This window comes from Martes martes (genome assembly GCF_963455335.1).
Source record: "Martes martes genome assembly, chromosome: 2".
Lineage (NCBI taxonomy): Eukaryota > Metazoa > Chordata > Mammalia > Carnivora > Mustelidae > Martes > Martes martes.
The window spans coordinates 181,029,767-181,055,245 of NC_137889.1; the positions used below are offsets into that span (position 1 = coordinate 181,029,767).

At 34.4% G+C, this 25,479-nt stretch overlaps 1 protein-coding gene across 17 annotated transcripts in view; it reads left to right on the forward strand.

Annotated features, from left to right (window-relative positions):
• FIP1L1 (factor interacting with PAPOLA and CPSF1) overlaps positions 1-25,479 on the forward strand; it is a 79,184-nt gene that overhangs the window by 26,898 nt on the left and 26,807 nt on the right. For 9 of the 17 annotated variants that reach the window (XM_080796686.1, XM_080796685.1, XM_080796687.1 and 6 more), the window contains 3 exons: positions 468-577; positions 16,092-16,185; positions 17,874-18,030. In XM_080796686.1, coding sequence (XP_080652812.1) covers positions 468-577; positions 16,092-16,185; positions 17,874-18,030 — 361 coding nt within the window. Of the gene's footprint in view, positions 1-467; positions 578-6,929; positions 7,038-16,091; positions 16,186-17,873; positions 18,031-25,479 lie in introns of all 17 variants that reach the window. The other 8 variants (XM_080796682.1, XM_080796694.1, XM_080796696.1 and 5 more) reach the window with 1 other exon arrangement.

The following is a 25,479-nucleotide window of genomic DNA, read 5'->3' on the forward strand; positions in this document are numbered from 1 at the left end:
ATTATTGATACTCATGTTGGAGCAAATCACAGTCTGAATAGAAAATGGTCTGAATGGCTAAAATGGCCATTGGTAGTTTTTTCTGAATGGTAGTAAACATAAAAGGGGAAAATTCTTCAAGGCCTTTCTTGAACTCCGAAACATGGAGTCATAACCAAGTATCTTGGATTTAGCTGTGATGATTTAAGGGAATTTATGAAAGGACTAAAGAGTTATAGCTTATTGGACTTTTAAGTGACATCATTAGTATGAACTTTTTTAATAGTTGGGAACATTTTGATCCCCTAATCCATCTTTGGTGCCTTTCGCCTAGTGCTGTTCTAAAATAGGGTAATTTTATTTAATATTCAGCAACAAAACTTTCTTCATGTTTAAATTCAAATCAGATGTTATAAATTTATTTTAACATGTTTAGTATAGTATGTTTGAGTGTTCTATTAAATAAGCTAATAACCCTTTTTTTTAAGGTACAGCAGGGAAGAACTGGAAATTCAGAGAAGGAAGCAGCACTTCCATCTACAAAAGCTGAGTTTACTTCTCCTCCTTCTTTGTTCAAGACTGGACTCCCACCAAGCAGGTTAGTTAGACAATTATAACTCCTATTACTGAAGGCATTGGTATCTTCATCTTGTATTAGTGCTATAAAAGTGCTTAATGTTCTGCAAAAAAACTGGAACATTTCATGTTGTTTTAATACAAAATGAATTCTCTGTGGAAAAACTCTTCTGGGTGCCTTCCCATTAAAAAAAAAATCTAGGTAAGCAATAAATGAAGAATGGTATATAGTTACATGTATATAAAAAAGATAATCTTGCATTTAGGAGAGATGGTGATGACAACAATCTTACTGTTTTCTGTGCTTATTATTATTCTTACATTAAGAGTTATTGGACTTTCTAAGTCTAGATCTATTGAATTTAATATGTTTTACTAATTTTAATAAAAGATTATAGAGATTTGAGCCTGGGCAATCTTTCAGATTAAAACCATTTTCTTTTCTTTCTTTGGTTTTGATAATACCTAACTTTGAGTTCCACAAGGTACCAATTTTAAGAGGCAGATGTGCTGGCAAATGGTTAGCCTGTTACTAGGAAAATGGTAAAGGGTAAGCTAAAAGTAGGGAAGTTGGATGTTAGCAGATTAATTCTGAGTTAGATAAAGATGACTTATCAGTTATTCCTCTGGGCCAGAAACAAGTCAGTAACCCAACTGTTACTAGTTCTCAGCCAGATCATTTACCTTTTGTGGTATTTGCTTAAGTTTATTTTACAGTTTTCTGGTTTTGTTATTCTGCAATTTTGAATTGCTGTAAAAGATAATATTTCATAGTATACAAATGCAGGAAGAGATAGTTTGGGAACGTACGGTTTAGCCCTAAGATGAAGATTCTTGAAACTTTCAGCCAAAATTAAATGTCACAAAGCCATCTTGGATTTTGACTGTCTCTTCCCATCCTAACAATTACTAGTCATGTTCATGTCCATATATTATTTAAACTAAATGAAACCTCACCAAATGTTTGGCTAAGAAGGTATGATAGCGAAGGAATACTGATCCTTTTAATATGTAGTCTTTTGTTTTCTTTTTTCATATTTTAAAAGAGATCACTTTCATTCATTCAGTTTATCATGTTCTGCAGTATAGAATGATGTGAAGAGCTTTGACTCTGGAGCTAGACTTCTGGGGTTCCAAGTCTGGCTATGTTACGTACTAGCTGTGTGTCCTTGAGCGCATCCCCTAATCATCATCTTTCATTTCCTGATCTGTAAAATGTAGTAATAATCATCCATCCCTCACAGGGTAGTTATGTATGTTAAATGATTTAATTTATGTGAAATGTTTTAGAACAGTAGTACGTACATAGATAATACTCTGTAGATGTTTGCTAATTAAACTATTTAAAAATCAGTAGCAGCTTTTCTTTTATTTTGCCTGCCCCCTCCTTTTTTTTTTTTTTTTTTAAAGAACAACCTTGGGCCAGGTTATGTAGGGCATTGTACCACTATAAGGAATTTGGCTTTGCTTGTAAGTGAAATAAAAGGAGTGTCACTGTCAGTTTATGTAGAGGAATGAAATAATCTACTGTAGGTTTTTAAAGTCTTGATTGCTTTATTAAAATCAGACTACAGAGAGGTGAGGGGCAGAAACTGGGAGGCCAGTTAGGAGGTTGTAACAGTTACCTTAGGCAAGAGATCACTTGGACCAACGTGCTTCTGGTGCAGATGGTGAGGATCTTTTACATCTGAGAGAGAAGAGACTACAGGAGGAGTGCTTTTCAGGGTGGTGAAGACCAAGAGTTCAGTTTAGGACATAATGAAATTGAGATGTCTGTTAGACCTGTAAGTGGAAAATTTGCGTAGGAAGGGAATATATGAATCTGGAGTTGAGCAGAAAGGTGTGGGCTGGGGATAGAAATTTGGGACCGATCAGTGTTTAAGTAGTATTTAAATGAAGTAGTGGAAGTGAATTTGATTATTAAGGAGATAAGTAGTGATAGAGAAGTGGCAAGAGGGACAGAGCCTTCGGGTGCTTCCTTCAAGGTCAGAAAAATAAGGATGAAGAGGAGAAGGAGGAGATCCATAGAGAAGAATGACTACTGACATAGGAAGAACACCCAGTGTATGTCTTAAAAAAGATGTGTTTCGAAGTAGAGGAACAGTTAACTACCAGATAATACTGATAGGCAAGAAGAAGAGGTCTGAGAATGACTTTTAGATTTTATTTATTTATTTTTAAGATTTTTTTAAAGTAATTTCTGTACCCAGCATGGGGCTTGAACTCATAACCCTAAGATCAATAGTCATATGCTCCACTGACTGAGCCATCCAGGTGCCCTGACTTTTGGATTTTAAAATGTAAAGGTTGCTGGTGATCCTGACCAGGATCATTTTTAGTGGGATAAGGTGAAGTTTAAAAAAAAGACTTTTTGGAATGAATTCAAGAGAGATGGAAGGAAAGGAATTAGAATAAGAACATATGGACAACTTTTTTGAGGATTTTTTTTCTTTTGAGGGAGCAAAAAAATAGTATCTGAAGGGAAATGTGGGATCAGGGGATGTTTTTTCTAAAATGTTAGAAATTACAGCATGTTTGTAGACTTAGGAGAATGAATTACTAGAGAGAGTATTGATGATTCAAGAAGGAAGAAAGAACAGTTGTGAGAACAATGTCTTTAAGAAAGTCAGAGGGACAGGATGTAATATGCAAGGCTGGGGGGTTAGTCTTAAGAAGGAGATGGACGGTTCCCTCATAGTAACAGGACAGAAGACAGAACATGGTGAAGGGTGATAGGCAAGAGAATACTGATGGAAGCAACTGAAAGCTCTCTTCTCTTGGCTTCAGTTTTTCCCAGCACAAAGGATACAGGTGAACATGAGGATGTGTGGAAGTGGATATTGAATATTTGAGGAGAGAAGAGAAATTCTGAAATAGTCATTTAGAGGTGTGTGAGTGAACTAGGAGAAAGGAGTAGGATTGCTAGGCGCCACGTGGAGGGAAATGTACCACCAAGAGAAGTCTTTTTTTTTTTTTTTTTCTAAAATGGGAAATATTACAGCATTTTTTATGTTGTTGGGAATGAATTAGTACAGTGAAAAATTGACACAGAGAGGGAGACAGTATATTACCACCTTTTCTGGAGGTTAATGGCTTTGGGTTTAAAATGACACCAGTCTGCTTGTTTGGGTGTGTTTCTCTTGCCCTTGTCAGGTGTTCATATGCTCCTGAGATTAGCTAGAGCTGGATTTAACAGAGGTTGCATTTATACCAGGCAAATATGACAAAGGGGCAAGAAAGGCGAGAGGGTCCTTGAAGTGATTAAAATGATGGATGACCATGGATTAAAGGAGAGATGGAGATTACTGGAAGCTAGGAGCCAGTAAAAAGGAAGTAAAGAAATGATAGAAACGTTAAGAGATCTATCACTAGTGCCAAAAAAGTGGGTAATTGCCACGACAACCTATATAGAAACATACCTAACATGTCAGTATTGCCACTTTTTGATATAAAGAACAGTACCCATTGCTCATTAGGAAAGTCGTTTTCTGGGTTCATTGTGAAGTATTTCCCTAAATAAATATTTGTGTTTTTTTCTGTTTTAGTCTTTGTATTTATGGAGATTGGAGAGATGTGTTAAAGTGAAATTTTTTTACTTTAGGGAGAAAACAGATATAATAGAGACTACACAACAAATAGTAATGAGCTGTACTATTGACCTTACCACTGTATTTCCTTTGTTAAAAATCTTAGATTGCCTTATTAATGTGTAGGTAACTGTTGGTATGTTTGCACAGAACTGTTTTTATTGGTTCTTGGTACTTTATAGGTAGAAATGCTAGGTTTCTAACATTCTGTATTGCCCAGCAAAATGGCATTCTTAAGTAAGATGTTAATATCTCAGAATGTTTTGCTTAATCTTTAAAAGTTTTCATATATGTCAAGAAGTACAGCTTGATAAATTTTCACAAGCTGAACACTCACTTATTGTTCATCCAGTTCTCCACTTGTTAGCATTTGGCCATATTTGCTTTACAATTTCCCAAAAATATTTTCCTTTTTGAACCATTTATTAATTATGAACATCATACCCCATCAACCTCTAAATACTTCAGAATGTAAGAACAAGGACACTCTGTTGCGTAATCCTAGGACATAGTTATCAAAGTGAGAAAATCTAATAACGAGCCAGTATATTAATATGCAAACCATAAATTTAGCTAATTATTTCAATAATGTCTTTCATGGAAGTTCTTATCTTGATTTAGGATTCAGTCCAGGATCATCCATTATAATTAAGTCTTTTTTCTCTTTATTCTTTAATCTGAGGCAGTTTCTCAGACTTTCTTTGTATTTGTTGACTAGATTTTGATGAGTACAGTACAGTTGTTTTGTAAATCATCCCTCAGTCTGAGGTTGCCTGATGTTTCCTCTTTATTGGACTCAGGTTTTGCTTTTTAGGCAGGAAACTACATAAGTGATGTTGTGTCCTCAGTGCATCAGCCTGGAGGTACATGATGTCATTTTGCCCCATTATTAGTGATAAGAACTTTAATCATTTCGTTGTGATGGTGTTCTTTGGGATTCTGCACTGCAAAGTTACTATTTTTGCTCTTTGTATTTAGTAAATAATCTGTGAGGAGACGTATCTATCCTATTTCTTTTTAAACTTCCCCCAAATTCCAGTATCCATTGATGATTTTTGCTTTCTCCCATTATGCTATAATGGCTGTAAAATAGTGATTATCTAACTGTTATTTTTCTAATATTTATTAGTTGGCATTCTCCTTTAAAAAATGAGCTTTCCCACCTCCACTTACTTATGATCAGCTAGACTCACTAGTTTTTGTTTTATGTGTGAGAGAGTGTGTTTATATGATTTATTTGTATATGTAGTATGTAAGCTATATATACAGCTTACATATACTGTAATTCATACTGATGCTCCAATTAGTCCAGACTTGCTCTGTCGCAGACTCTTCAGAGTGGCTCCTGTGACCTTTTGATTTTTCCCCATCATTTTTTTTTTTCTTGAGGATTTTTTTACTTTCTAGCTTTACCAGATGTTCCAGGCTTATCTTGTGCTTTCTGTGCCCCTCCCTGGAAACAACCATTTCTTGAAAGCACCTCGATGCCTTTTAGTGGGAAATGATGATTAGAAATCAAGGTCTTGGCACCAGGTATGCTCATTGGTGCTGGACTGTCATGGTTTCTAGACTTTTTCAGCTGGGAGAATAAATAATGTATAATTTTAATCATGCAGTCATCACGTGTCTTTTATTTCATATTTCACACCACAGGTTTCTACTTCCCTTTCGTTTTTTCCATCTTGCAGCTTTTACTGTTTTACTGCATTGAGAACCTAGTTCCCACCAACTTCATTGTTTGTTCTTACTTTAATCCTAAAATACAGACAGAATAGATTAGGACTTCATCTGCCATTATGAAAACCAAATCTATTAAGTAGATTTCAAGATTTCTTTGGAATTCTTTTTTTCTTTTTTTTTTTTTTCCAGGCTGAGGGTCTATAGTTAAAATACTCAGAAAATTTCCTTCAGAGTCGTTGTATTAATCATTTAAAGTATACTTTGATCCATTGTTTCTGTTTGTATTCAGCTTTTCTTTTCCTCCATGTTTATTGATTTATTTTTTGCATATATAAAACATTTAGGAGTTCCAAGCATACTCAGATTTGTCACTTTCCCCAATTTCTTTCACTCCTGTTAATAATTAACTTCATTTTATCTCGTTTCTGATTTATTCTTCCTGTGTTTCTTTTTACATAAATAAGCAGATACATAAACATACATATTTTTCCTATAGAAAATTTTTCCTCGAAAGAGTCTTATTAGTCCTTCAAAGGACTGTCAAGAGTGTAAATCCTGAACTTTTTATGGAATATGTCATTATGGGTAAAATTAACTTTTAAATTTTATTTTGAGTTATTTTGAAATGGAATTTTTATGAAATATATAAAGTGTAGGTTTTTATAAAACACATCAGAGTGTTACTGTTATCTGGTACACTATTTGTACCTGTTATTGAAAGAACATAGGGAAAGAAAAACCAAAGTTTTGAGTAAGGTTTTGTGGAACCACAGAAGTTAATGTTATTCATAAAAGCACAGAAAGTTATTTCTTGATAAATATATTTTAACCTGACAAGCCCTTGGTTCTTATTTTGCATTTTGACATCATATTATTTTGAAAAATATTTCTAAAAATATTCTAGAGTTAATAAAATGTTGATAACACATTTATATTTAAATACCTATTAGCAGTTTTAGTACCACAGAGCTTTGGACAGAATGCTACAATAGGAACATGCTAAAGGACTTTAGACAAAGCATGTCAAAGAAAAGAAAAAAAAGATAGAACAAGGGGGGTCAGAGACAACAATATGTAAGAAAAAACATAGAAAATTTATCTCACCAGAAACAGCACCTCTTCTCAGTCTCAGACAAGTACTGCCTCCAGAAAAGCCAATTCCAGCGTTGGGAAGTGGCAGGACCGGTATGGGAGGGCCGAATCACCTGACCTAAGGTAAGGCTGTTTTTAAACATTGGCTACTCCCTGATGTTTAGATCATCAGTGTTGTTTTGTCTAGTAATAAGATAATAAATCTTGATTAGATTGTACCATATTTTTTACCCCCTCAATTATGCTTTTTCGTTATAGAAATTGAGGGTTTTAAAAATCAGGAGTCAGGCCCTGTCACCTCACTCCTTGCCTGTCATCTCTCTGGCTTTTTATACTGCATTATAAATTGCATGGAACCATGCTAATGGGACCTCAGGAAGTGTTTTTTTCTCCCTGCTACTGCAGGTTTAATTCTTCTTTCTCATATCACACCCTATTAAATCCCTGGGTGTTTCTCATTATTTATTGAATAAAATTTAGCCTTCTGAGCTGGTATTTAGAACCTATAAAATTGAACTGCACTGAATCTTTCCAAATGTTTTATAATAACTACAGTGCGTAAAGCAGCCATTTCATTGAGTCTGCCAGCTGTCTTGGGAGGTACCATCACCTTTGTTGTTACTGTGCTTTTACTCCTGATACCCCTCTGCAGAATTCTGGTTTGTGTTCTAAATCTTAGAGTTACAAAGTATGCAGCCTTGGGTGGGAACTATATACTCTCTGAGCCTATAACATGGGAATAATAATTTCTACCCCAAGGGATGTAGTGAGAAGCAGATGTGTTAGATTTGGCAGTACATTGCAAATAATAATGAGTCTGAGCAATTAACAGTTTGCTTGACTTGGAAATGTAGACTTAGGCACCTCCCTAGTTTGCCATTTAAAGTTTTAAACAATGATGGTATGGGAGTGGTATTTTGTTTGTGTTCATTATAGCATTTTAAGCTTTCTAAGCATTATAGCATTCTAAGCTTTCTTTCTGGGCAGGTTTTATGCTATATTAATGTTCTTTTAAATATTTTCATTTGGGTATGTATGTTATGATCAGATATCTTTGATCCTAACAACTAAAAGAAAAGCAAAGAGAGGAAACAGAATTTTATTTTCTTATATTTCCTTTTCTTTGGGGTCTTTATTATATGTTCTCCATGAATAGTCAGAATTTCTAGTCCGCTTGATTCTGATAGAATCTCTTGTTAGGAGAGAATAAGCTTAGTCATTCTCAAAAGTGGCTATTCATCTCAAAGTCAAAAATATCTTGACTTTCTAAAGAATATCCAAACTAGAAGAATAGTAATTGATGCAGAGAGAAATGTGTTATCTATATTCCTAGAATAGTCTCCATGGCATGTGTGCTTTAACAGGGTATAGAATGAAAATTTGCATATCTTACATTTTAAAAGTATACCCATTGACATTTTTCGTAGTATTACGTGATATTGATCTTAGTTTTTTTTTTTATCTTAGATTTTAAAACTAGAATTCTTGAAGTACCAGTAGAAATTTCAAGAGTTACTTTAAATAGTTAGATCTGATAAGTGTGGAGAGTGAATGTGAATCTTTTCACATTTAACATTTCTGTGAAACCCCAGAGTTTAACATGAGTGCTAATAATATAATTTCCGTATAATATTTAACCTAGTTATTACAACATAAGTGCATAGAGAAACTCAGATTTACATTTAACCTGGCCAGCAGTTCTGAACAGCCTGTTTATTGATCCCAAAAGGGCCAGACGGTAAGAGCTTTCATTTTCTTTGTTCTATTGTGGAGATGAATCAGTAGCCATTCTGTAGATAAAAAATAACTACCTTCTTAAACTTATAGCAGTTTCATGGCACAAGTCCTGGATTTGAACATTAAGTTTGGTTTTGTGCCTGTGTGAATTTAGGATAGTTCCCTGAAATCTCTGGGCCTCTGTTTCTACATTTTTAACATGATAGACTGGACTGTGTTATCAGGAAGGCCCTTTTAATCATGAAATTCTTTATTTTCTGCCTAGTCCCTGGTATACATGGAAGAGGAGATCTGAGAAAGTAGAGAATTTGCCCAAATTTATGGCTGATAGAGGCAAAGTCAGGGCTAGAATTCCTGGTTTTCTGCCTTTTAGTACCTGCAGTTAAAGCAGGTTGATTTTCGTAAGCAAAGGCATAGAAATACTTAAATCACTAATTTTTAATACAATTTAAAACTTTATGTATATTTTCTTTTGCTACTGTTTCAATATCTGAAATTCCTTTTTATATCAATCATTAGAATTTTTTACTTAAAATAGTTGTGCTTTTGATACAATAGTTTATTTCTTGAAGTAAGATAATTAGTTTACAGAGAAGGTATTAGTTCTCATAACTGAAAATGATACATGTCGAAGTTGATACTATTACTCCCCCCACTCCCCACCCCTTAAAAAAGGTGCTTTGGAAATACACAAAGCTCCCATTCTGACTTTGTAATTAGTCTCAGGGAATGTACATAGTAGGAAATTTGACACTATTTTCAGTATGTATTTTGTGCTTTTGAAAAATTCAAAAGAAGAAAAATTTAGGTAAAAGCTATTCTCCTTTTGAGAATATGTGTATGTGTATGTGTATGTATATATGTGGACACACACCCTTAATAAAAACTGAGATGCTGGCTCCTGTAGTTAACATAACTGAGAAATGTAGGGATTTTTTTGAAACATGGCTTATATCTCTTTGTAAAGAACAATTAAACAGTGGTTGCGATCATTTAAATTATTTGGAGACTCAGACTTCTTATCTCATGTGTGTTCCTATTAATTTATGTAACATGGTGTTCTTCCAACTTTGGTTAATAGTACTCTTCAAGCTAACTAGATGTGTGTAGCAAGGACATTTTATTGGTATGAGTTTGTTTTATAAATTCAGATTTGTGACATTAAGCCAATTAGTAAGAAGAATAGAGCAGTTTTAATGAACACAGAAAATTGTAATTGGCAATATGGATGACTGCTGTAATCTTATCCTAATGTGCAGTTTGTGTGTTCTGTTTCCATTTTATAATATCAGATTTTGTCAGGTAGTTTCAAATTCTAGGTTGTCTTATTAATAATTGTCTTATTAACAATGTCTTGTTTTTTAATATTAATGCTTTTTTTTTTCAGTATATGTGCTGCTGAAGCGAGCACAATATTAATGCTTTTTTAACTGAGACTCTTGAAAGGAATAGTAAAAATTGCTTAATGTAGAATCACTAAAATATTTAAACCTGCTTGCATTTCTTAGACAAAATGTACAATAAAACTGGATGTTAAATGGACATTCAGTCTCAGATTGGCTTCTTCATTTGTTCTTGCAGTACTACTTATATCTTGATGAAATAATATACTGAAAAGATGTACATGTACCTTCATGTCATTTGACTGAGCATGCTGTATTATGTACCTTGTAAGAATTTACATGGTTGGACATTTGAAGGCCTTTATTTTAAAAGATTCTCTGTAGAGTGGTATCTTTTCCAAATTTAAAAAATGAAATTAAACATAAATATGACAGGTGAACATATATTTCAAGCTCTGCACAGAAGTGAGTAAATTTGGCTTCCCTAATGAACACATTTATGAGCCCAATTTTAGCGTAGATCACCTTTAAGCCTTCAGGGTTTTGTGTTTGTTTTTAAGACATTTTATAAAAGTAACAACATTTTAAAAATTCACACCCCAGAAAGTTAGCATCAAAAACATTTTGTAGACGTAGACTTTGGAGTTAGTCAGACCTGAGCCTGGATCTTGGTACTGGCACTTTACTTCACAAATGAGCCTTTTTCCATATCTGTGAAAATGAAACTAATTGGCCTTAAACCAAGTACTCATGGATTAAATGGCTTCTATGGCTCAGAAGCACCTATTGAAGGGTACCCAATAAGTGTTAGTTCCCTTGGGATCTCTGCTCCCACCACAGTCTCTTTAATAGTAGTAGTGATAGACAATACATGACATACTCTGAAAGCAGTTTTAAATTCTGTGATTTTTATTTTGTACATACATTATTTTGCAAGATAGCATTTTTGATTAATCCTCACTGAAAAATAGAATACATTAAGATTTCTTTATAAACTATACATTGTAAAAGATTATTCTTGTGCTTTTGAAGTTAAAAGAAAAAGTATAGAGGCAGTACTATGTGACTCCACAAAACTCAAAATATCAGTATAATATATATGCAATGAATGACAGCCTTACCTTAATTATCAGGCCTTGGTAGGTATGACTTTATATTTATTGAGAATTAAGGAGTTAAGTTTTAATTTTTATCAACTACTTTAAATGTTTTTAGAAGAAAATACAATATTAACTGTCTTTCTTGGGCATACCTTTAGTTGTAGTCCTCAACTTTGGCTATATATTGGAATTACCTGGGAGCTTTAAAAAATTGTGGATGCTTAGGCCCTAGAGACTGAATTAAATAGTCTCTATTAAATAGTGCACTCTGGTCATTGGGAGTCTTAAAAGCCCCCAGATAATTCTGATGTGTAGGAAGCACTGAGAACCACTGATTGAGAGATAGGATTCTGGCTTGGCATAAAGATTATTAATTGGTTATTAATCAAAGGTTTAGTGACCACCTTGGAATGTGAGGTAAAAATGAAAGAGTTAGTTGGGTGGAACTGATGTTTGCATAGCATTTTACAACTTTATAAGTCTCATTTTGTGTGAGTCTCATTTGATTTATATTTTCTGCTGTTTTTGGTTGGTAGCCAGTATCAAAGGTGTATCATGCTGTTTCTGTTGCAGACTGGTAGATCGTATATTTATCAAACTGGAAATTGAAATCCTACACATATTATTTTCCTTACATACTTTCTCTGCTCATGTTCTTTCCTCCATTTAAAATGTACTCCCTCCCCATTTACGTGGCTAAATCCATTCTACATGTCTTTCAAGGCTTACCTCTTTGCTAAGGTAGCTTAAAAGATGTTGCACCAGTTTCCATGGAGAATTGATACCAGCATCTATTTAGCTGTATGACCTGAGTTAGATAGTGATACTAGTGGATCTGTCTTCACTTGGGAATATTTAATAGTCACGTCTAGGTTTTTTTCCTAGAGAATGAATCCTTGAACTATTGCTGTTAGTGCATAGTTCTTATTAGGAGCTCTGCTGTGAGGAAAAACACATTCATAGATTTCTTCAAGGATATGTGATTCATTCATTCTTTTATAATAGCGGTTCTGAACTTTGAAGCAGTAACCCTTTGAAAATTTGCTGCAAACTATGGACTCTTCTGCCTGAAAAATACATTTATACACATGCATATATTTAAGTTGAGGAACTTCCTGATCCCTCAGTATTCCATGTATGGTAGTTAAGGTTTCTTGCTCAAAAGTTCAGTTAAATCTGGGTGCCTGGGTGGCTCAGTTGGTTAAGTGTCTGCCTTCGGCTCAGGGCATGATCTCAGGGTCCTGGGATTGAGTCTTGAATGGGGCTCCCTGCTCCCTGCTCTCTGCTTTTCCCTCTTCCTCTTCCCCCACTCATGCTCACTCGCTCTCTCTCTCTCTCTCAAAAATAAATAAAATCTTAAAAAAAAAAAGTACAGTTAAATCCTTAGAGCAAGTCTCCATCAAGAGGGCATGTACTCAGACAACATTGTTTTGGTCCACCTGATTAAATTGCTTTTATTGAATTGCGCATTGTTACGCTTCACCCAGTATTGAGGAGCATTTCGAGAAACAGCTCTGTGAAATTCACTTATGTTTTCATTGTAGTAGTATTGGAGACTTTGTCCCTATTTCAGTGTTTTTCGTAGCATAAGATGGCAGTCCGTTAGTGATGGGTAAGAAATCAGTTTCATGATCTTAACCACCAAATATTTCGTGGTTTTGTATTGTTTGTTTTGCTTTTTTGTGTGTGATGTTTAATACTAATAAATCACGTTTGATTTTAATGTTACTCTTTCCCTTATAATAAGTGTAAGTGAGTATTGTTTCATGAAACTCAGTTTTTTATATGTGGGCACTGGATTGCTATGCAAAATGTGTTTCTTCAATAACTATATTTTGGGGTCAGAAGTGTTTGAAAACTATTGTACTCTTTCGTATTTTCTCTTAACCTGGACTCAGGAGAAATTCTTTTCTCTTTATTTTCATCTGTAAAATGGGAATGATAGTTGCTACTTCATAAGGTCATGAAGAATGAATTTATATAAAGTGCTTGGAACAGTGCTTTCCTAGCACATAGTAGGTGCTCAGTAAACACTAGCTATTATTACCAGGAAATGCCATCTTTAGAGCTAATGCTTTGTTTTTATCTTACACATACATCAAAAGACTTGTTATTAATGGTGTCCTTTAGTTTGGCTGTTAAAAAAAAATGAGAAGCTCAGAGATAAATTTGGGACAAAAGATTAATAACTAATTCTTTGTCTTCCCTTGGCCCTAATTTTGTCACTTTTAAAGTTTTTGTTGTATCTTTGTAAGCAGCTTACATCAGAATCACCAAATATGTCCTTTTAATTTAATTCCATTATAATTTCAGAGATATTTTTATATTCATGAAAGCTAGAGGCTCTTGTGAAATCTACTGCCTGTATTAAGCCTGTCGATTAGAGAGACTTCAGATATCCATTGTGGTTAGTTTCTGTCTCTCTTCAATTTGTAATTGTTCAATATAGAGAAGAGAATCTTGATAACTACATTAGCTATCTGCCTTATTGAACAAATGTGTAAGCAAGTCCAGGTAAACTTGTCCTATGTGGAAACTCAAGGTGCAGTAGATCCTCATAATGAAGCTCCACTAATATTTTTATGCATTGAAATAAAAAGTGGTTCATTAAAAATTTTCAGAATAATATGGCTCAACATCATTTTTCATAATTTGGCAACAGAATAACACAGATTGTTACTCATCTCTGTTATATTATGTACTTTTTGTTACTTTGGTATATGCTTATGTATCTTGTCCTGAAATATTTCTGAACAAAATGGTAAACTTCACATTTCTGATTAATTTAAGGTAAATCAGTTTGTGTGGTAAAAATCCCTGGACAAAGAGGTGTTATTATTGTGGAAATGTAAGAAATTACAGTTTTCTGGATTCCTTCTACTGGTGCACATTTTTTAAGGCTGATTTTCCATGTGTCTATTTTTAGAAGCTTATTATTTACCACTTTGAATCTTCAGTGATTAATCCATTTAAAGCTGAAAAATTAGACTTCCTTAAAATAAACTTTAAGGAATGAGTACTCTCTTGTGTCCCAGAATATTTGAAAGCAGAGGTCTTTAGAAAACCATGGTATATAGAAGTCTTTCATTTGGACACAGACGTTAGACTATTAGATCTGGATTTAAGTTTTGTTACTTTAACAATTTAGAGAAATTGCAAACCCAGATATATTTGTGAGAATTTGTTCTTGAGGGGAATACATTTTAAAAGATGGAGAGGGGGAGAATGCAGCAATCAGGAAGAGAATGGAAAAGGAAATCGTAGAGGTAAAGATTTTTATGATGAAATCTAGGTAGCAATAAAAGATGAGGGAAATTGTGGCCTCAGGATATACACCTATATCTGTCAGGATGTTGGAATCAGAGATGTGTGTAGATATCCAAGAGTTGATGGCATTGGTTTTGATATGAAGTTACAGTGGTCATAGCTATTAATCATCCAAGTTTTAGGGGAAAAATTGGAGCTATATTTGTTTTATGTCTGAGATATTTGGATTTTTCTCATGTGTGACTGTTAGGATAGTTTCCACCTATATCGAAGGGTATGAGTTAAAAATCGCTTTTTCTCTGAGTTCATGAGGAAATCTGGGAAGTCAGTGACATGGGCATAAAATCAGAAAAACGTGAACTTCTAAAAAAATTCTATTAGAATTATATAGAACAGAAGTTGAAAGTGGGCAAGGTGATAAGTAGGAATGGATTGTGTAGTTGAAGACATTTCAGATGCTATTATATACTCTTATAGGGCTGTCTTCATTTTGTTTTTGTGAGCATAAAATTATTTATGAGGCTTTTCAAGGTTCACTTGAGGCAAACTTTCACCAGTTCTTGATTTTCAGAAGTCTCCAATGTCTCAAAAGCCAGTTATCTTGCAAGGAGGGAGCATAGCTCAAGGGAAGGCTTTGGAATCAGAAAGACTAAGATTTGAAAGTTAGTTTTGCCATTTAATTATTACTGATGTCAGTGACATCACTGTGAGCCCTAGCTTTAACATATCTAACAAGTGTACAGTAATTTGTTAAGTGAAGGCTTATTGTGAGGTTTGGGTATAATGTGTAGACATTCTACAAATAGTCACTGTTACTAGTTGTTTTAGGAACCGATCTGTGGTGACTATGGAAGGATCCATGGTACTTTGGTTTAAAGTTTTTAAAGGCAGAACTATTCAGAACTAGAACAGAAATGAAGAGAAATTAATCTAATTTGCATCCATTTTTCATTGCTTCTTCCTTCAAGTGACTTCTATATCTTGTTAAGCATATATACTGTAATAAAATCCTTAACTACTGACTTTTAACAATATTTTTTAAAATTTAACTTACTAGCCTCTCCTAATGAAATTTGCAGCATTATTTTGTGATAGACTATTTTTCCATCTACTCATATACTTAAACTTTAATTGATTATAAATACAATTGGAGTGGGGCGGGCATTTAAATATTTAAAATTTTCTATTTAAAAGCAAGTTACCAGAAATGGAATATTGGATCCCTTTTATGCTTTCTAATGCTTGGAATAAATCACTAAGAAAAATACAGTGTGTATCAAAATGAGCATTATTTCTTTTCAGGTCTTTTGGGGGAATTTTAGAGGGCAGTTTCTGTACTAGAACTATAATACGTTCTATAATTATAGCAGCCAAAACATTTTATTTCCATTTGCTTTGCATTTGCTACCTGTTACAATTTCACAAAGGTAAATTTAGTTGGAGACTATTAAGAAATAGTAAATTTAAAAGAAAACCTATAAAAATACTTTAACATTATCATCTTTGGGTACATTGGTTCCAGCTTATTAATAAAGCTTAGTTTTTATGATAGTACAAAGTAATGAGATCTAACTTTAGTGAAGTATTTTTTTTCAAGTGTGTGTTGTGATCTGGTTTTATTTTAAAGTACATTACAAAAGGTCTTAAATTTCATTTCTCACCTAATATTTGTGTTATTTTTCAAACATCTAATTAGGTGAAACTCAATTGATTTAATTTCTGTGTTACAGGAGATTACCTGGGGCAATTGATGTTATTGGTCAGACTATAACAATTAGCCGAGTTGAAGGAAGGCGACGGGCAAATGAAAACAGCAACATACAGGTTTTGTATTTTAAAAATTATTAATTTTTAAACTGAAGGATTACATCCATATTCTAATTTAATTTATTCCATATACATTTCTAGTGCTTGTGCTATATGTTCGGTATTTTAGGTACTGCCAAGAGATTTAAAATACGGAGCTAATTACCCTTTTATTATAAAAGCTATTCCAATTAGAATTTATTGCCTTTGGATCTTTTTTGGTAAGATTTCTTTTCCTTTGCTGTAAACACAATATGTAGGTTAATTGGACCCAAAAAAGGGAAAATATGGGAAAAGTGTAAAGAAGACAGTAAAACCACCCATAATTCTAGCATATAAAGATAACCACTTTTAACACTCTGGTACATCTCTTCCTTGTCACCAAACAAGATTAGGATATATTTTGTGATTAATTTTTGTGTATCTTTTTAAAAAATTATCATTTGCATTGTCCATATTCTTAAAAATTTTGAAAATTTCTTCATGATAGTTTATCATTATATGGATATACCATAGCTTAACGTGTAATTTGGGGGGGCAGGGAGTAGATTTCCTTTGTTTTCAAGGGAAAGAATGAAGGCAATACTAGTAACTTTGATTCAACTTAGAATTTTAGTGACTGAGACTTTCAGCTGTTAGTTTGATCATTACTGTTTTTTATTATTACCTTTTCCTGGGTACCTTAAAAAAATTTCAAAGTGTTTTGAATCTCATTACTTTTAGTAAATTCATCTTCTTTTCTTTTTAGCATGTTTAAGGGTAAACATTTCTAAACTGGAAGATAGTCCTCTTTTCTTTCCCCCACCATTAAAATGCCATGATTTCTTAAAATAATTCTGTTCCCTATTTGAAAAATAGCTTATCAGCATAAGCATTACAGAAATTACTGTATTTAAATGCAGGAAAAGTTAATGAAAAGAGGGATTATATGTTTAAAGGATAACCTTTAGCCCGCAAAGATTTTAGAAGTATAAATTAAATGCACAACATTATGTTGCCTATTTCTGCTGTTTTCCCAAATGTGTTTGCACATCAGAATCCCTCAGGGAGCCTTAAAAATCCAGATTTCTGTGTGTCACTCCTGTAGATTTGCTACCTGCCCCTTACCTGTTTATACAGATCAGTATTTTGTAAACACATTTACTTTTCAAGTATAAACTCTTGTTCTTAAAGTTACAAGATTCACATGGAAAAGTTATTTCTATATCTGGCTGCCTGTTTACTTGCACCCTGTTAATGTGTGCCACCTGATGATAAGAAGCCGTAGTACAGTGGATATTTATTTCTGCATCCATGTTTATTTCCTAATGCTGGTATTTGTGACTAATGATTACATTGCCTTAATTTGAATACCGTAGCTTGTTTGGGTAACAAAGGTAATACTCATTATATTATATTTATAAAGTGGTTAATTTAGAAGTACTCTTATTTAGAATGTTTTTAGTTCTTCTTTTGGGTAATGATTCAGTCATTTTTTTCCTAGGCTTTGTATATGGACATTTTAAAAAGTGTGAGTGAGTGTATACTCACATCTGTATATACACACACATATCACACATATGGAAAAAATTACTTCTGCCTCCCAAAAATATGTGTATATGAATAAAACTTTTTGCTTTATTTCTTAAATAAAATGAATTTACTGAGTTTTTAATCTTAGATAAGAACACTTACTCACTTTTTAAATTAACTATGCTTAATTTTAGGTCCTTTCTGAAAGATCTGCTGCTGAAGTAGACAACAATTTTAGCAAACCACCTCCATTTTTCCCCCCAGGAGCTCCTCCCACCCACCTTCCACCTCCTCCATTTCTTCCACCTCCTCCAACTGTCAGCACTGCTCCACCTCTGATTCCACCACCAGGTAAATAGTAAATAAGACATCTGATTTCGGGGAAAAAGAAAATCATGAGTCTTTCTTTTATTTTTAATTCTAACCGTTAAAATATGTGAAAAATCTTTATTGATTATACTGTATTAAAAATGATAGGAAATTTACTATGTTAAATCTTCAGTAGATTCACAGTGAAACAGATCTATATGTGCTATTTCAGCATAGCAAAGAGAATATACTAAAATAGAGAAGAATGGATAGATACTAAAATTGTGATCTAAGAATATGATTGTGATCACTAAAGTTGCTAATTTTATGTATAAATCCATATTGAATATAAACCATGTTAACTTGTTTTGAAATAAGTTTTAGAATTGGAGTAGGTTTAAAAAAATATATCCCGTGAAGTGAAAATCTCAGTCTGGTCATCTTTGTATACTGATTTCCTTTTAGGAGACTGCTTCTGGGTGCCAGATACCTGGTACTTACTGCTTTTAAACAAGACAGAAAATAAATTTCTGTCATATTTTGAGCCACTTTTGATTATTTATTATTTTATTGGTGGCACTAGAAAAATTCACAAGTAAACCCTAAATTTTATATTTTCAACCTTATATCCAGTGGCCTTTGTTACTTTATTCCCAATAAGCTTCCAGTATTTATTCCCCTTAATCAGTATTTAATGAAACTAACAAGACTGATTGAGATAATAACTACTTTCCTCCTATAGGGAATGCCAATAGTAAATGATGAAAACTATCTCCTGCTTCTAATTATAACTACACGTGTGAGAAATGCTAAAATTTGCTTTCTTTTAGTAAAATCAGTTCATACTACAGAGCCATGTCCACATAGTCATTTTGAGAGAGCCATGCTTGTTTTAAGGTGCCAGTTATGATTAGAGTAACTAGGCAAATAAGGGGTCTGAGTAGTTTCCCTCTAGTCTTCATCCTTGGTCTCTAAATGTCAACTGTTGCATTGGCCCCACAGCCACGGCACCTTTGATTCTCTTCCATTGTCAATTTTATCTTCAAAATGGATAAGAATTATTATGAAAAATGACTGGTTTTAGAGACTGTGTTGTCTCAGAAACAGAGGAAAGAGAAGACTGAATAATTTGGAGGTACTTACTCCAGACAACTTTATTTCTAAAATTTAACGAGTTTATTATTCTGGAGCATAAACCATTTCAGAAGTTGTAATTGGACCCATGACTCGTGGGTCTTCCATATGATGAGAACTAACCAAAGGAAAAGGGTATGGAATGAAAACTTAGTGATTCATAAACGAGTCCTTTGGCTACTGAACATGATAAAATGTAGAAATAGTTAAATCTGAACATATTTGATCTAATGACACTAAAAGATAATGTATTCGATAATAGTGCTATGCTGGATTGCTTGGTAATCTTATTTTAACTTTACTAGGTATTAAAGGTGATTAAAAATAATTTTTTTTATTGCTAGCTAATGTAGTATATCCCCAGATTGCTAACAGTTTATATAGTCAGCACTAGCTGTTATGAGAGAGTAAGTGATATGAGTGAGAGAGAGAGGGTATGAAAAATGGTGAAAAAATAAAGACATTTTTGGTATAAGAATATTTAGATGCCCTATAGGATATTGCTTATAGGTGCTGGCATTATCTGGAAGCACGCTTTTTTCCAAAGTGACAAGACTACTCCATTTCTTTGCCATATAACTTCTGTTTATAAGGATAATATCTTTTAATAATGTTCAGATTATCTATGGCATTATACTGTAGAGTAATACTCCTTATTTTTTTTTAAGTTATTTATTTACAGGCTTACCTCGGAGATCTTACAGTCCTACACCACCATAATAAAAAGAATCAAAATGAAATTTTGGTTTCTCGGTGCATATAATAGTTATGTTCATACTCTTCTGTAGTCTGATGAGTGTGCAGTAGCATTATGTCTAAAAAATAATACCTTAATACCTTAATTAAAAAGAACTTTGTTGCTGAAAAATGCTTACCACCATCTGAGCTTTAAGTGAGTCATAATCTTTTTGCTGATGTTAGGGCCTTGCCTTGGTGTTGGTGACTGCTGACTGATCAGAGTGGTGGTTGCTGAGGGTTGGGGTGGCAATTTCTTATAAGACAACAGTGAAGTTTGCCACATCCATTGACTCTTCCTTTTATGAACAGTTGTTTTCTCTGTAGCAGTGATCCTGTTTGGTAGCATTTTACTCACAGTAGACCCTCCTTCCGAATTGAAGTCAGTCCTCCCAAACTCTGCTGCTGTTTTATCAACTAAGTTTAGGTAATATTCTGAATCCTTTTTGGCCATTTCAGCAGTCTCCACCGCATCTTTATCAGGAGTAGGTTCCATGTCAAGAAACCACATTTTTTTGCTCACCCATGAGAAGCAACCCCTCATCTGTTCTAGTTTTATCATGAGCCTGCAACAATTAAGTCCCGTCTTCAGGCTCCACTTCTCATTCTAGTTCTCTTGTTATTTCCACCACTCCTGCACTTCCTTCCTCCGCTGACGTCTGGAACCCCTAAAGTCCTCCATGAGGTTTGGAATCCACTTCTTCCAAACTCCTGTTCATGTGGCTATTTGGATCTTTCTCCGTGAATCATGAAATCATGAATGTTCTTAATGGCATCTCGAATGATGAAGATGATGAATCCTTTCCAGAAAGGCTTTCAACTTACTTTGCCCAGATCTGTCAGAGGAATCACTCTGTCTGTGGCAGCTATAGTCCTATGAAATGTGTTTCTTCAGTAGTAAGACTTGAAAGTCTAAATGAGTCCTTGATCCATGGGCTGCAGAATGGATATTTTGTTATGAGGCATGAAAACATTAATCTTATTACTGTATGTCTCAACAGAGAGAGAGAGCTCTTAGGTGACTGGGTGTATTGTGGATGGGTAGTAATATTTGGAAAGGAATCTTTTTTTCTGAGCAGTAGACTCATCGGTGGGCTTGAAATGTTCAGTAAACCATGTTGTCAACAGATGTGCTGTCATCAGGCTTTGTTGTTCCGTTTCTACAGCCCAGGCAGAGTGGAGTTAGGTTAATTCTTAAGGGCCCTAGGACTTTCAGAATGGTGAGCATTTGCTTCAGCTTAAAGTTACCAGCTGCATTAACCCCTCACCAGAGAGTCAGCCTGTCCTTTGAAACTTTGAAGCCAGGCCTTGACTCCTTTCCAGCTGTGGAAGGCCGCAATGGCATCTCCTTCCAACAGAAGGCTGTTTTGTCTCCGTGAAAATCTGCTGTTTAGTGTGGCCACCTTTATGAATTCCCTTAGCTGGGTCTTCTTGGGGAACTTGCTGCAGCTTCTCCATCAGCACATGGTGCTTCACCCTGCACTTTGTGTCCTGGAGATGGCTTCTTTCCTCAGACCTCATGCACCAGCCTCTAATGGCTTCACACTTTTTTTCTACAGCTAACTCACCTCTCTCTGTCAGCCTTCATAGAATTGAAGAGGGTTACAAGGGCCTTGCTCTGGATTAGCCTTTGGCTTAAGGGAATATTGTGGCTGGTTTGGTCTCCTCTCCAGACCACTCAGACTTTCTCCATATTTACAGTAAGGCTATTTTGCTTTCTTAACAGTTGTGTGTTCAGTGGAGTAGCACTTCTAATTTCCTTCAAAAACTTTTCCTTTGCATCACAATTTGACTATATGTTGCAAGAGGCCTAGCTTTCAGCCAGTCTGCTTTTGACATGCCCTCCTCCCTAAACTTAGTCATTTCTAGCTTTTGATTTAAAGTGAGAGATGTGTGACTCTTCCTTTCACTTGAACACTTAGAGGCCAGTGCAGGGTTATTAACTGGCCTAATTTTGTTATTGTGTCTCTGGAGAAGGAAAGAGATAAGACAATGGTCGATTAGTCAAGTAGTCAGAACACAACAACATATAGTGATTGCCATCTTATATATGATTAGAGTTTGTGGTGTCACAAAACAGTTACAGTAGTACTGTCAATAGATCACTGATCACAAAGCACCATAATAAATAAAATAGTGTAAAAGTTTGAAATACTGTGACAGTTACCTTAAATGTGATACAAAGACAAGAAATTACAAACACTTCTGGGAAATGACTCCAGTGGACTTGCTGAAAAAGTGTTGCCACAAAACTTCAGTTTGTTAAAAACACAGTAACTACGGAACACAGTAAAGAGGGCACAATAAAATGAGGTATGCCGGTAATGTTAATTTTCAACTACATGCTTTCCATATTTTAAATACCTATCCACATTTCCTTTGATTGCTTATTCTTAGAGTTTCCATACTCTTCTGTCAGCATTTAAGGATACTGATTGAAATGAATTTTGATGCTGGTTTAAAAGCAGTATCTAACTGTGGTATATTTGCTGGTGGCAGGGAGATACCAGTTCATACAAAAACCAAGTATCTGGAGATTGAGGCTATCTGAATTACTCCTTACTTTTACTAGATTGTGAGTTGTTGGGAGAGAAGGTGGTTTGCATTTCCATCAGTGTTTCCCAACAATGCTAATCACAAAGATCTTTTGTATACTTGACGTTCCCTAAATAGGATAGCTGATTGAGGTGACATATATCTGTATCCATAACACCAGAGAGACTTTCAGATTGACAGTTGGTACAGTCACACAGACACTTATCAGAGTGGTTCTGAGCTTTTCCATAACGGTATGGCTGCATAGATCCTTACCCATGGACTATAGGCCTTGAGATTAAAGCCATATTCTCAGTCACCATTTACCAGAGAACCACGTGATTACAGTATATTCTATAGAGGTCACTATGATTTAGATCACCATAAGAATCATAAGCTGCTAATGAAAGAAAGCTGTGGTTGAGGAGTATTTTTGTAAGTTTGCCTTAAAAAGCACTCCATTTTTCTTGGAGAAACCTTGGGTTTTCTTTTTGCTTTCTTGAGAAATACTAAATGGAAAAAGGAAAAAAATCCTTTGAGAATTTAAACATTAAAATGTGTTTCAAATGCATATGCTTTCAAGGCTATAGGCCTGTATATGATGAGACAAATACAGAAATGATCTATTACACCCCTGTTTGGGGCTTCATGTTTTCAGTATAATAGTAGGGTAATAGTAGAAGTTTAATTGACCCTTGGGCCACCAACCCTGGTCAAAAATCTACATTACTGATAGCCCATTGTTGACTGGAAGCTTTACTAATAACAGTCAGTCAGTTAACACATATTTTTTATGTTATGTGTATTATAGCCTGTATTCTTATAATAAAGGTAGGCAGAGTAAAGAAAATGTTAATATCATAAAGAAGAAAAAATGCATTTATAGGTCTATACTATAAAAAAATCAACATATGGGGTGCCTGGGTGGCTCAGATGGTTAAGCATCTGCCTTCAGCTCAGGTCATGATCTCCAGGTCTTGGGATGGAGCCTCATGTCAGGCTCCTGGCTCAGCAGGGAGTCTGCCTCTCCCTTTCCCTCTGCCTCTCCCCCTGCTGTCCTCTCTTTGCCTCTTTCTTTCTCTCTCTCTCACATGAATAAATAAAAAAATCTTAAAAAAAAAAATCCACATATAAGTGGATCTATGCAGTTCAAAGCCTGTTGTTCAAGGGTCACTTGTAATAGCTAATAGTAGCTAATATTTATTGAATGCTTATTTATTATTGAAGGTACTGCTCTGAGCACATTTCATGTATTAATGCAATATGATCCTTGACAACAACTGAAATAGATATTATTCTGATTTTACAGAAGAGAAACCAGGACTCAAACGAGTTTAAGCAGTAGGTAGAAAATAGCAGAACTAGCAGGCGGTTTTGTCCAAAAGCCTGTTTTGTTAACTGTTTTGAATTGAATCATGGCATCCTGTGTATATTCACCCCAAAAACGTGTCTTTTAAAAGTTGTTTCTTTTTTTCCTTTTAACTTTTCCCCTCATGTTGAAGTGCATGCATATGTATTTCTGGGTAGAGAAGTTTATGGAGCTTGTAAAGAGCAGGAACCAGATTTTTTTTTTTTTAATCCAGTTAGCTGAGATTTTGATATTTGCCTGATTTGTGTTAAGTCTGTTTACTGAATAAACCAGTTGTGATATACTTGTTTATTGGAAGAAGAATTGTAAAATTAGAAAGATTCATGTTATAGTGCAGTTGATTTTGTGGTACTTTCTTATGTGGTAAAATATATATAATATTTAATTATTCTAACCATCAGTAAGTCTCCAGTTCATTGGCATTAAATACATTGACAAAGTTGTATAACCATCACTATGATGTATACCTAAAACTTTTTCATTATCCATAATGAAATTGTACTTATTTTTTTTTTTTTTAAAGATTTTATTTTTTATTTATTTATTTGTCAGAGAGAGTGAGCACAGGCAGACAGAGAGGCAGGCAGAGGCAGAGGGAGAAGCAGGCTCCCTGCTGAGCAAGGAGCCCGATGTGGGACTCGATCCCAGGACGCTGGGATCATGACCTGAGCCGAAGGCAGCCGCTTAACCAACTGAGCCACCCAGGCGTCCCTGAAATTGTACTTATTAAACAGTAACCTTTACCCCATCCCCCAGCTCCTGTGGCCTCTATTCTTTCTTTCTCTGAATTTGCCTATTGTAGGTATTTCGTGTAAGTGAAATCATTACAGTATTTGTCCTGTGTCTGGCTTATCTTAATTGTTTTTTAAAGTAATTTAATGCTTGTAAACTATTTTTTTAAAACTATGTACAAACTAAATATAAACCTTTCCTTTAGATTTTCAAATGTTAATTTCCTTTATATTGTCATCCTATTTTATCTTCATTTTTTATAATAGAGTTTATTGAAAGAGAGAAAAACTAGATTTATTTTAGCTCATTTAGCTCAAGACTCATGTGGCTGTGGTTCCATAAGTCTTCAGAACAGTTAAAATCTAGCTCAGGATTCCATTAAGATGAGGAAGGCTCTTTGCCTTATTGAGATACTATAGTCCAATTAGTGCAGACCACAGAGAACAATGATCCCTGCTTTTAAAGGTGGATATAGGGTTTAGCTGTTTATCTAGAGCTTAAAATGGGTGGGATTCTGCATTTTAGAAGGAATTCCTAAATTCATTCCTAAAAACTATTACCAAGTACATTAGTGTCTCACTAGTCATGTAGTACTTTGAATTATATGCACTTAAAAATTGTGTTCATTCCTTAAATACCTTGATGATTTGGGGTTATAGCAGTGACACACATGGGGTTAGGGAGAAAGGCAGCTCACATCTGTAGCCTTTTTGCATTTCCTCTAAAGCCTACATTGTGGATTAGTTTTCTATTAGCAGTCTAGTTCCAGCACAGTGGCTCTTAAACTTTTTGGTCAGAGAGCACTTTATACACTAAAAAAAAATTACTACAGTCTCCCAACGAGCTTTTATTTATGCATAGTACATATATTTTTTGTATTAGAAAGAAAACTGTGAAGTTAAAATGTTATGTAAAAAATACTCATAATAGACCCATTACATATTAGCATTAACATTTAGTGTAAAGAGTGGTCTTGTTTTTTTACA